At 43.3% G+C, this 13,149-nt stretch overlaps 1 protein-coding gene across 6 annotated transcripts in view; it reads right to left on the reverse strand.

The window, feature by feature from the left end:
• Positions 1 to 13,149, reverse strand: part of ANKRD26 (ankyrin repeat domain containing 26) — a 198,269-nt gene that overhangs the window by 70,373 nt on the left and 114,747 nt on the right. For 5 of the 6 annotated variants that reach the window (XM_061640078.1, XM_061640076.1, XM_061640074.1 and 2 more), the window contains 4 exons: positions 5,894 to 6,069; positions 5,603 to 5,696; positions 5,172 to 5,249; positions 3,358 to 3,492 (listed from right to left, as the gene is read on the reverse strand). In XM_061640078.1, the coding sequence (XP_061496062.1) occupies positions 3,358 to 3,492; positions 5,172 to 5,249; positions 5,603 to 5,696; positions 5,894 to 6,069 (483 nt within the window). The remainder of the gene's footprint in view (positions 1 to 3,357; positions 3,493 to 5,171; positions 5,250 to 5,602; positions 5,697 to 5,893; positions 6,070 to 13,149) is intronic. The other variant, XM_061640075.1, reaches the window with a different exon arrangement.

The raw sequence follows: 13,149 nt of genomic DNA on the forward strand, positions 1-13,149 counted from the left end.
GGCTGTAGAAAGGTTGTACTTTGTCTGCCAGCGCCTGTGCTCCAAACTGAGTTGCATCCAAGGTGGCATCTGCCATTAATGCTGCAGAATTGTGCAGCTTCACCAGAACCCTTCTGATTTTAACAGGGTGTGGATTGGACTCATCCAAGAGTTCGTCAAGCCACATCATGGAGGCTCTGGAAAAAATCAAAGCTGTGCAAGAAGCCTGGATGATATAAGCAGAAGCCTTGTGATTTTTATGGAGTGCAAAATCTAGTCTCCATTCAAAGGGATCCTTGAGCTGGGAGTCCCCTTTTTTTGGAAGGATAGACCTGGACACCAAGCTAGAAATTGGCTCATCCACACCCAGGATGTTCAGGCAATGCATGAAGTCTGGAGCCAAAGCATAGCGTCTGTTAGCGAAGGCTGAAAATCGGTGAGTGCTCAGGGGTCAAGCCCATTCTTCCTTAGCCAGCTTGTCAATGGGGTCCGGAACAGGGAGGAAATGATCTGACGATCTGGGGGTTCTCAGAACCAAGGCCCCCTTCACAGGAGGGGGGGTAGGTTTGGTCTGCGAGGATTGGAGACCTAGAGTTTCCAATGCTCTACACAAGAGTGGGAAGCAGTCGGCCGAGTCAAATAGGCGATAAGAGGAGTCCTCCTCCATCTCTGATTCACTGCTCCACTCATCTCCCTCAGCCTCAAGGGAGCACGAGGGATCCTCTAGATATGTCACCTCACCTCCAATCTTGCCTCTAGTGACACTGAAGGAATTCAGTGATAGCGCTCGAGTTTCATCAGTACAGCACTGTTGCATAGTAAAGCTATCATGAAGTTGCATATGTGGCGATCCCTGAGAGGCTGTGGTGGGCTGGGCTGGCTGGTTTGCCCATGGCAGCGACTGTGCTTGAGAAAGGGAGCCCAACAAAGCATCCTTCAATTGGGTGACAAATTCTGGAGTCAGTTGCAACCCCAGCAGAGGAGCAAGAGTGCCCATCTGGGGGTCCAAGGGCTCAGGCTGCACTTGGGGAGGCAGAGATACAACAGTCGCATTGGGCTGGTGAGACACTTTGACTCTGGCTGATGACATAGGTTGAGGCTGACAGTCCAAGTTTGGTTGGTTAGGAAAACTTCAAACTCCTCCTCTGATGACCCAGTGGGTGAATGGAAGAGGGATGTCAATCTTTCTTGGCCTGTTTTCTGCCTTATCAGAGTGGCCGAGATAGTACGCTCTGAGGCTGGAGCTGACACATATCATGCTCGCCTGGCAGCTGTCTGGGTAGACAAATGTTTAGTTTTGGCCACAGCTTTGGAGTCATGTCTGGGAAGCTTGTGCCTTGTAGCCTTATGGTGTGATGGGGCATTGCACTGTTTTGCCACTAGTGCTTGGACTGCGTCTGGTGCCTGATCAGCCATATTATACACATAAGGGGACGGTATCTGTCATCAACACACGCACTGGGAGAGGAATGTGGTGTGAACAGGGGGCACCAGTACACCCCTATGGATGAGGGGAGCGGTACAGCTCCAAGTGCACTATTTACAGTGAGGTATGATGAAATCAGTGTCCAGGTACATGCACAAGGTGGTGTGTGTGTGTGGTACTGCTCCTGTGCACTTAGATATCTGGTAATCTCTCTGCCTCCTAGATTTTTTAAAAAACAAAAATAACATTAGCAATGCTATATATGCCTAAATATCCCTCAGCACAGCTATAATTTTCTTTACCATATATAAATGCCCCTATATAGGGGGGGGAGAGGGGGAGAAACAGAGAACTAAAAAACCTCTAACTAAAAAGAGCGGGAAAAACAAAACAAAATAGCAGGTGCGCCAAAGGGTGGGAAAAAGAAAAATGGTGGACGAAACTGTCTGAAGAGGCCAGGTCCATCAGGTGAATGGGGAACAATGGAGGCTGTCAAACTGTGGACTGCAGCAGCAGCTATTAGCCGTGCCGCCATCTGTGAACAGGTGCTGCCGCCTCCAATACAGGAGAGAAAAACACCCCACATTCAACCAGAGCCACGAGGCCAGTATACAGAGTAAGGCGAGGGGGCAGGTGCAGCCACCACGAGCTGCAGGTGGGCTGCACTAGCAGGCACCGCCGTCCCAATCTGCAACTGGGGAGCCACCACCGTGAGCTCCAGGCAGGCCACTCTAGCAGGCACTGCCAGAACCGTCAACTAGAGCTGCAGCCGCAAGCTCTAAGACAGAAAAAGTGGTGAGAGCGGGAGGAGCCGCTGCCCCAACCATCAACTGGAGCTGCAGCCACGAGCTCCGGTCCAAACATCAGAAGGAAAAAACCTTGAGGGGAGACTTAGCTCAGCTTGAAGGGAGGCTTAGCCAAGCTTCGGGTCACTGCTGTGAGCCCAGTAATAATAATAATAATAATTTAATTTGTGGGTCGCCTATCTGGCCAATGGCCACTCTAGGCGACGTACAATTTAACAACAATACATTACATCATAATAAAATACATCATAAAATACAATATAACAATAAAACAATAAAACAATTCCAGTACAGAGTAGTAGGCTATTCGTCTTAAAAATTTAACCCTCCCTGGAAGTCCCAAAGGCCTGTCTGAAGAGCCAGGTCTTCAAAGCTTGGTGGAATACATTCAGGGAAGGGGCATGCCGAAGGTCATAAGGGAGGGAGTTCCAGAGAGTGGGGGCCGCCACTGAAAATGCCCTCTCTCTTGTCCCCGCCAACCTAGCTGTTTTAGTTGGCGGGATTGAGAGAAGGTCCTGTGTGGCTGATCTTGTTGGGCGGCATGGTTGGTGGCGCTGGAGGCCTCCATCAGGTAAACTGGACACCAGTAACAAAGAGGGAAGGGAAAAACAAACAAACAACCCCTTAATCCCAGCTAGTGGAGAGGTGAAGGAGGGGAAATGTCCAAAACAAGAAACAAAGACACCTAAATCCCAAAAATGGGGGGGGGGAAGAGACAAGTTGGATGAGGGAAAGGAAAAACAGCTCCCAACACCAAGCACTCTATCTCTCAACACCCATTCCACCCACACACACTTTTCATACAAAAATCTTACTACTAATAGAACTGCCTCGGACGAAGACAAGAATGAACTGGAGTGGGAGGAGAATGGGCAGCCCAGGTCTTAACTTCAGTACATTCTTTGCCTTCGGACACTAGATGGCGCTATAACCCATGTGATGGCATGGTACCTGGGGAAAACCCACCTCTTTTGTTGAATCCATACTGTTTTTATTCAGAACTGTTTTACTTGTTTTTATAACTGTGTGATTATATTGTTACAACCCATTCCGAGACTGTAAGGTGAGGGCAAGTAAAAATTAAAAATGTTAAATCTGGCAGAAAACAGCTTGATGTAAATTTAATCACCTACACACTGGACTTACCTGAGCCATTACCTCAGTCTTTTCTCTATCAAGCTCAGAAAGGCGAACTCCAAGTTTTGATTTTGACTTCAGTTCTTCTTCCCACATATTGTGAGTACCTTGTGCATTTACTGAGCATATGGCTTGCTTCTGGACCTATGGAGCAATCAGATTGTGTTTTTATGAGGAACTATTACAGAAATAGCCACACAAGCATTTATATAAAAACCTAAGACTCAGATTAAATTCAAATGTCACAGAGCCAATCACCAAACCATGATTTGGTGATTGGGAGGACCACTGCAGATTTGCTCACTAAATTCCCCTACCATTCCCGCCCCCCCATCAGCCTTTGGCAGATATACTCATTCTCCCGTCCTTCCCTGCTTTGCTACCATTTGCTACAATGCCTGAATTGGGCAAACTATGGTTACCACTAATTATAGGTTGACTCCAAATCAGAGATTGAAACCCATTTCAACCCATGGTTAAAGTCCGTTTTCCCATGACAACTGAAATATCAGAATGACATACTAGTAGAAGACACAGAAATGGTAACAATATGGAATATGAAATAAAGCCTTTTAAACTAAATTCTGCATAATCTCCAGAATGAATATTTAAAGATTTCAGGTGATATCCAATTAAACCAAACTCAGAGCAGATCTACTGAAATCAATTGATATTGATTTTTGTGGGTCTACTCTGAGTATGGCTAACTTTGGATATCATCCTTGGCTTTCAATTTACCAGTTCCAATCTAGTTTTATCATTTATTATTGATTTCTTTCCCGTCATATTTAAGTTTTCCCTGTTTTAATTATATTTAGAAGACACTTATTCCCTGTTTTAATTATATTTAGAAGACACTTATCATGGCTGAGCTTCAAGGGCACAAATGTGTGTGCTTCTGGGGCAGACCATTCTGTTTTCTGCATTAACAGAAGGATAGTATCCAAATTAAATGAAGTACTAGTTCCCCTCTATTCGGCACTGGTCCAAAAAGAATGGCAACCTCTGTTTTAAAATATATTATTTATGAATTTACATCACACTTTTCTGAAAGAGTACACAAGACTGCTTTCACAAAATTGACACAAACAGTACACAATAATAGTACAACCTACAAAGAAGATAAAATGCAACCTAAAAACTAAACAAATTAACAAACAAAACCAATAGCAGATAAAAACAAGCAAGCAGCAGTTTTAGAAGATCATACAACAGAAGATTGGGAACAAGTGGACAGCACTCCCCTCTCTTCCTCTGGCTCCAGTTTGTTTGGCCAGCCTTAAGAAGGAACCGAGATTAACTCCATGACTACAACTGCTACTCACTAATAAACCACATTTCATTTTAAGACCTCTGTGCAACCACAGTAGAAAGCTACAGCTTTGGTAGTTCCAGATTATTACATTTCAAAAACTGTCCTTAAGTGATCTTCACCAAGATAAGCCTGAACAGACTTCATTTAAAACACTCCGTGGAGAAAAGAATTAACAAGGAAGCAAACTGTTTAAAGTCTTGCCTCTCATTTGGTTAAGCTATAAATATAGATACAATTTTAAACAGCAGTGTTTTCTGAAGTCTTATGATCTAACTTGTTCTTTATTATTATTTAGTCAGCAAATGTTGACACTTCAGCCAGATATCAGTGACCAATCTATATTGTGATTTTATACGCCCATTAGCATCCACACTTATCCCTGAACATGGGAAATCTCCAAACTGCAGTATGATAAATTTCTTCATCTTAAAAAAAACTCATTTCATTTCTATACCTACAAGCAGATATAACCACAAATTATTAACATTATCAGAAATCTTTAGCACACCTGGTGGTTTAGTTGCTCCTCTAAATTGATTTTTGCTATTTGTAAGCCATTAATTAGTTCCTCAAGACGACTGTGAACCTGTATTAAAAAAAATAAAAAATAAAATAGACAGTTAAGCTGAAAAATCTTCAAATTTAAGGGAATCCCTAAAGCATTCTTTCCAGATATCCCAAAGCTACATTCATAATTTCAATAACATTGAATGAATCCAGTTAAAAATTTCTAAAGCTAATGTAAACTATTACATCACTCTACAGGGTCAAAAGAACCTTTAAAAACCAGAAGTTATTTGAACAACTATTAATATGCCTCATGGCATTACTCTGCTCCCACATCCTTTTCAGCAGACTACTAAAACTGACCGATGTACGAAACAGAAGAAATCTTCCCGGCCAACCCCCTCTCCTTTGCCAATACTATTGATGACTTACTGAGGCACTATTCTGCAGATCCTTCTGAAGTATCTCAATTCTACTAGCTTGTTGAGTGGTTGTTGCTTCCAACCTGGCGTTTTCAATTTCAAGTCTTAGAAAGAAAAAGAAAATACCGAAGTCTCAAAACACCATACAATGCAATTACATTTTATTTTTCTATATATGTTTGAGTATAAGTTGCCATAATATATACATTCCGTAAAATAAATTGCACATCTGCATTTGATAATTTTCCATTTCACAGCATGTTTCAAGGTAGAATTTCAACATACTAGCAATATATTTTACCTCTGTATATGGTCTTCTAATTGTTTTATAGCATTACTTGTTCCTGATGATGCTACTAAGAGATCTTGCAATTTTTGAGATGCCACATTTGCTTCATGTTCTTTTGCATCCAAAGCATTTCTTAAGTCATGGATGCGTCTTTCAGACTGAAGATACTGATCTTCTGACTCTTGCAGCTGTAAAAACAAAGCATCAACAAAAACTCGATTCAAACCGCTCCACTGTACTGTGTGCCATTATTTTTTGTCTCGCTAATCCACCGCACCCCTCTACCTGTACGTGTGCTGATTAATCAGGAATCTACCCAATATAATGTCTGGTACCGCTCCCCTCTACTGTGTGCGTGTAACCATGGCCGGGCCATCCTGTGCTGTTTTTATGGCTATCACTATTGATGCACAGCACAGTGATATGCAGCAGCAGCAGCCATCCCAGGGGCCATCAGTTCCATCTATCTCACAGCCCGCGTCAGAAGGAATTCCACCAGGAGGAATGTTGAACTGCAATTTGGGCTTCACTTTGTTGGCTCAGTTCTTGCTATGTGTAATACCTTGGCCTCCTCAGACCTTAAGGTAAGCAAGGCAGTCAAACTTGGGCCTTCCAAGTATTCCTCATCAGAAATTGTACCAGAGCAGCAACGTTGGTGTGGATGTTGCTTGTGGGTGAGAGAAATTGGCAGCTCTTTATAACTCCCTGCTGCCTTTTGGGTCCTAGTCTGTCCAGTGACTGTGGAAAGGACTTAGTTTTCCCACTCAGAACCCTGGGGAAAGGGCCTAGCTTTGCTACTCAGAAACCTTGGGCACAGATATGGCATAGGCCTCTGCTGAGGAGGTTTCCCGCCATTTTTATGGTACCTCTGTTTCTATCTGGTCCTAGTCTGTCTAGTGACTGCGGAAAGGGTCTAGTTTTCCATTCAGAACCCTTGGGCAGAGATATTGCATAGTCATCTGCTGAGTAGTTTTCCTGTTTTTTAATGGTACCTCTGTTCTCACTTGGTCCTAGTCTGTCTAGTGACTGTGAAAAGGGCTTAGCTTTACCCTTCAGAACCTTTGGGCAGAGATATGGTGTAGTCCTCAGCTAAGAAGTATTTCCGCCTTTTGGGGGGGGGCACTAGAACAGCAGGTTTAATATTTCCAAGAGACCTGATTCCCTTTCCCCCTAGGCCTGAACAGCAGCAGGCTGTTTCCAGGGGCAACAGTAGAATAACCTGGTGGCTCCTCCAGGGGACCTCAGTGTAATGAGGGCATATGAATTGCCTCTTGAGCCTCAGCACAAAGCTCCAGTTCTCCCAAGGCCAATGAATCTTGTCCCAGAGGCCAATGAACCTTCCAGACCCAGTCTGTTGATTCACTGGTGTTTCTGAGAACACTGTTTTTTTATGGGACACAATTGCCACCATCTTGATGTGTGTGGTCCCATCTGAACATGCCTGACACGCCTCTGCAAATCTACTTAAAGCAATCTGATCACATGGTGTTCTCCAAGAAAGTTACACTGCTCAGAGGTATCATTTTGCTGGGCCTCAAAGCTTGACATATGGTACAGGCATCAATCAGTCTGCTCTTTACATGGCTCATCTCCCTTGGAGGGTACTCTGTTGATGAGTCTTTAAGCACGAACAACTCCTTTAGTCCCCTGGGCCAGGCGTCCCTACGCTCCTTCAGGGCAGAGCATCTGACCAGCAACATGGAATTGGAAGTGGTCCAGGCTAGGAGGCAACAGGTAGGGCCATGAGAGTGCAAACTCCAAGGTTTTCCACCAGTTGCTTGTAGGTTTGGTCCGCTGTCTGTGGATCTGTTCATCTTGATTCATAACACTCAGCTTTTCCCACTTCTTCACTAGATGTCTCAAGATGGAAGCAGAGATAGTCAATGCTTTTCTGGCAGTCTGCTCTACACCTGGCCTCCTTTACTCTTGGTGGGAAGGACTGAATTCCCATCTTGTACTGATCTCGCTGGCCACGGTGTTCAGTTCTCCCAAGTCTCTCCATCATGGATTCAAGGGGGTTGCCAACGAGGCCAGGATTTCTGTCCCAGGTAACCTTCCAGAGTCTGGTCTTTTCAGCAATAGCAGTCAAGCTGTTGGGGGCTTTCTTTCATGATGATCACCGCTACAATCCTGTCCTCCAGGATCCAGATCTACCAGAGTCCATGGGTCGTGCCTTCCAAGTGGTGTTCTTCTCAAGGGGTACATCCTTCCAGGTTTGAATATGGGGCTGAAGCCTAACATTCTGCATCTGAAGGTTTTGGCCATCTCTTACGTTTTGTCTCTAAACACAGTCTTCACTAAGAGGGCATCCTTTGGTCCCAATTCATTTCATTCCGAACCGGCTCATCCTAAGGAGAAGGCTGGGCATTTCATTAGTTGTGCGAGGGGCTCTCTAGATTTACCTCATTTGTACACAGGTAATTCGCTGGCCTGAGTCTCCATCTCTCTCTCTGGCATAAGAGTTACTGGGGCCTTGTTACATCATGTTTCTTTCCACAAGATCAGTCTTGGCATGGATAACTGAGCCTAAACTGCGGTTTGTTCTATTAAGCTTGCTCTGCTTCAAGGTGCTCCTCCTTGTGGCAATCTCCTCTGCCTGCAGAGTTTTTGATCTGGGAGCCTGATTCTCGCCTATCACCTATGTATGTTTCACAAGGACTCCATAGTACTAGGGCAGATCTGGCTTCTCATCCTAAGGTGTCCTCTACCTTTCATTGCAGCCAGGACATGGTCTTACCCTTCTTCTGTCCTCATTCAAGCAAACTTCTTGAGAAAGCCAGGCATTCTCCAGATTTCATCAAGCCCTTAAGGTCTATCTAGCTAGGACCAGAGGCATTTGCATGACAGAATCACTATTTGTATCCTTTCCTCCGAGGACACTGGGCAGGAGGCTTACCAGTTTGACGCTGCCACGTTGGCTACATACCTGCATCACACTGGCCCATGAGTTGTTTAATGTTCCAGTGCCCCAAAACAGCATAGCTCATTCAACTACATTCATTCATTACAAAGATTAACAACACAGGAATAATGCCAGATGGATGGAAACAGAGTATAGTTATACCTATTCATAAAAAGGGAAAGAAAGATGATCCAAATAACTATTGGCCTATTAGCTTATTAGACATAGGGGCAAAGTTATATAGTAAGTTCCTTCTACAAAAACTAGAGGAATGGGAAGCTGAAAACCTGATTATTGCTCCGGAACAGGTGGGGTTCCGAAAAGGACAGAGCACAATAGATCACTGTGCCACTCTTTATTTTCTCGCATGACAGTCGGTGGCTGGTCCCACAAAACACCTATATGCCGCTTTTGTCAATCTAGCGGCAGCGTTTGACTCAGTTGATAGAGATCGTTTATGGGCCAAGTTGATGGGTACTAATATCAATAAACGCCTCCTATACTTAATTAGAGAATTGTATTCAAATAACACCCTTAAAATTAGAGTGGGTAATAACCTGACTGACCCAATAGTAATAGGGAAAGGTGTTAGACAAGGTTGCCTGTTGGCGCCTATTCTATTTAACATATATCTGAATGATATAGTTTTTGAAATGGAGGGATTAATTTTTTTCCCACCTTCTGCAGGTAATAGAAAGATCTCCACCCTTTTATACGCAGATGACATGATCCTCCTTTCTCTCACTCCCATGGGATTGAGAAGGCTATTGTTGAAGTTAGATTCTTACTGTAACAACGAAGGCCTCCAAATTAATTATAGGAAAACAAAAATAATGGTTTTTGGCAAGAGACATCAAAAGCATAAATGGTCTATTGGGAATTATCCAATAGAACAATGCCGCTCATTTAAGTACCTCGGAATTTACTTTCAAGATACCTTAGCTTGGAAAACTCATTTGTCTGCCATCAAATTGTCTGCCGCTAAAGCGATAGGATCATTATTAAAATTTTATAGGACGGAGGGGGGACACACGGTGGCCCCAGCTTTAAAAATTTTTCAAAATAAGATTTTGCCACAGATTACATACGGAGCGGCAATTTGGGGATGGTCAGTACCTTCTTTTTCTTCGTTAGATGCTATTCAAAATAATTTTATTAGACGTCTTTTATATCTTCCGCCGGGTACCCCGGCTGCGTTCTTGAGAGCCGAAACCGGTTCACTTTCAGTTAGCGCCTATATACACAAATCTTTATTACGATACTGGGCTACCTTAGCAAACTCGTCCTCAAGGATATTGGTGAGGATTTGTTTTGATGTGGCAGTAGTAAGCAACTATTGGTCCTCTCAATTTAGGTTGGTCCTTTCACACTATCACATTCCCATACAATCAGTTTCTGAGCTTTATAGGTATAATATACATGATCATATAGAGTCATTGCATCTGGCTTGATGGCTTGTCAATCTCAAACTCTAAATTTTCTAGATGGTACAGCATATTTAAGTCTGACCATAAATTGGCTTCATATTTAACATATCAATTTCCGGTACAATTAAGATACTCATTTACAGCTTTGAGATTTCAAACTATGTCAACTGCATTGCTAACTGGGCGTTATCAACAAACCCCATATGAACAACGTCTATGTATATGTCAATCTGGGAATGTGGAAGACCTATCCCACTACTTATTTGATTGCCCGATCTACTCCCATCCTAGAGCTGTGTTTCTTAATACTTTAATAAATCGCCAAGGTCCTGGTTTTGATGACCATTTTATACCATTTCTTTTAGGAGATAATGATTACTGGATTTCTTATAATGTGGCCCGATTTGCCTTCGCTGCTCAAAACCTGAGGGCTAAATACTTAACTAATCTGGGTCTATAGATTGTCTAAAGCTTATTGGTTTTAGAGTCTTAACTGGGTTTTATTCTGCATTGTAAACTCTAACTTTGTTGTTATTGTTTTATTTGTGTTTTAATTCTGCATGTATGTTGCGATGGCCTAGGGCCTGCAATAAATAAAGATTGATTGATTGAAACTAGGTTGTCAGCCTCTATGGCTGCCTTTGCAACCAATGTTCCAATTGCAGATATCTGTAGACTGCATCTTGGTTTACTCCAAGTTCTTTCATTAGGCACTACAAAGTGAATCGATATGCTTCTGACTGCAACAGGTACTGTCCTTCTCTAGGGCAGCCTTGGCCCACCCTACTGGGACTGCTTTGGTACATCCCTCCTGATAGCATGCCACCTGGGGAAACGGGACCATTGGTCTCACCTGAAAGGTGGTTTTCCCAGGCATCATACCATCTGAGCCCTCCTTGATTGGGGGAGCTGCCTATCCTGTTTGAGTGGATGCGATCTGCCTGTGTTTATCTGTTCTAAATCATTCAAAATTATTTTTTCTGACTGTGGCTGCTACATTTCCATATTCCTGTTTAACTGGGAGTGGAGTTTTTAGTTGTTTGTGCTGCTCCTTCTAACTAATATTGCTTCCGAGTTGATCACAGATCCTGAATGTGAGTCATCCCGAATGGACTGGGATCACACTGGAAGGAGCATCAGAAGTCTTGACTCCCAGGCATGCCTGCCTATGGACACTAGATTGGATCCTTCTGCCTTAGCTCTTGTGAGTTTGTTCCTTTACTGTGGTCTCTATTACTGTGTTCCCTTTTTTTGTCCCGTATTCTGTTCTCTCCCTTAACTACTTGTTATTAAAAATAATCAACTTCCGGACCATGTTCAACATCTTCTTATGAACATATGAAGCCCTGAACAATTTAGGTCCAGCTTACCTGAAAGGCCGCCTGTCCCTGTACAGACCTGTAAGATTGCTTAGATCCTCTGAGGAAATTTCACTCATAGCACCACCCATACATAATATCATAGGGTGGTGACAAAAAAAAGTTTTTTTTTCCTGTTATCCCTGTTCTGTGGAATGCGATATGTGGATATGTGAAACAGCAACTATCAGTTGCTTCAGATGTCTTCTAGACATATCTTTTTGACCAGGCTTTCCGTGACCTTTAAAATTGGATGCTGATCTATGTGTATAATCCCCCAAATCTCTATTTTAATTGCTTTTACATGTTTTAACATTGTTTTATTGGTTGTATTTCTGTTTCAGTAAACTTCTTTTTGGTACATAGTGTACGCTACTTAAAGATTTTTATAATACTAAGAGGTTTAGAAATGGTTTTAAATAATTAAACTGAGCTTCAGTTTCTTGGATCTCATTTAGTATGCTACTGCGGTCAGCACCTGCTTAGCACATCCTCTGCCACATCTGCCGACAGTAAAAATGAGGGTGTATGACCCTCCTGACAAACACGAAGTACAAGTTGAAGGGGCAGGATTGTAGTTTAAGACTGACATAAAGAAATACCTAATCAGTTTGAACAAGTTCAAATCTCCAAGGCCCGATGAACTGCATCCTAGAGTACTGAAAGAACTCGCTGAAGATATCTCAGAACCACTGTCTATTATCTTTGCGAAATCATGGAGGCTGAGTGAACTGCTGGATGATTGAAAGAGGGCTAATGTTGTCCCTATCTTTATAAAGGGCAAAAAGAAGGAACCTGGGAACTACAGACCAGTCGGCCCGCATCAATCTATGGAAAAATTCTAGAACAGAATATAGAATTATAGAATCCTAGAGTTGGAAGGGGCCTTGTAGGCTATCGAGTCCAACCCCTTGCTCACAGCAGGAAATCCACAGCTAGAGCATCTCCCGCAGATAGCTGTCCAGCCTCTGCTTGAAGACATCCAGCGAAGGGGATCCCACCACCTCCCTAGGCAGTCGGTTCCATTGCCTTACTGTCAAGAAGTTCCTTCTAATGTCCAATCTGAATCTACGCTCCTGCAACTTAAAACCATTAGACCTAGTCCTACCCTCTGGGGCAGCAGAGAACAAATCTGTACCCTCCTCTATGTGACAGCCCTTAGGTACTTAAAGAGTGCAATCATGTCACCCCTCAGCCTTCTCTTCACCAGACTGAACATGCCAAGTTCCTTCAACCTTTCCTCATAAGACTTGTTCTCCATACCAGCTATCATCCTCGTCGCCCTCTTCTGAACCCACTCTAACTTGTCTATATCTTCCTTAAAATGAGGCGCCCAGAACTGAATGCAGTATTCCAGATGAGGCCTGACTAATGCAGAATATAGTGGGACTATTACTTCCCTCGACCTGGAAACTATAGCTCTGTTTATGCAGCCCAAAACCATGTTTGCCTTTTTTGCCGCAGCATCACACTGCTGGGTCATGTTCAACTTGCGATCCACTACAATTCCAAGGTCCTTCTCACACGCACTACTGCTAAGCCGGGTATTTCCCATCCTGTACCCATGCATTTTGTTTTTGT

The sequence above is a fragment of the Rhineura floridana genome, chromosome 8 (assembly GCF_030035675.1).
Source record: "Rhineura floridana isolate rRhiFlo1 chromosome 8, rRhiFlo1.hap2, whole genome shotgun sequence".
Taxonomy (NCBI): domain Eukaryota; kingdom Metazoa; phylum Chordata; class Lepidosauria; order Squamata; family Rhineuridae; genus Rhineura; species Rhineura floridana.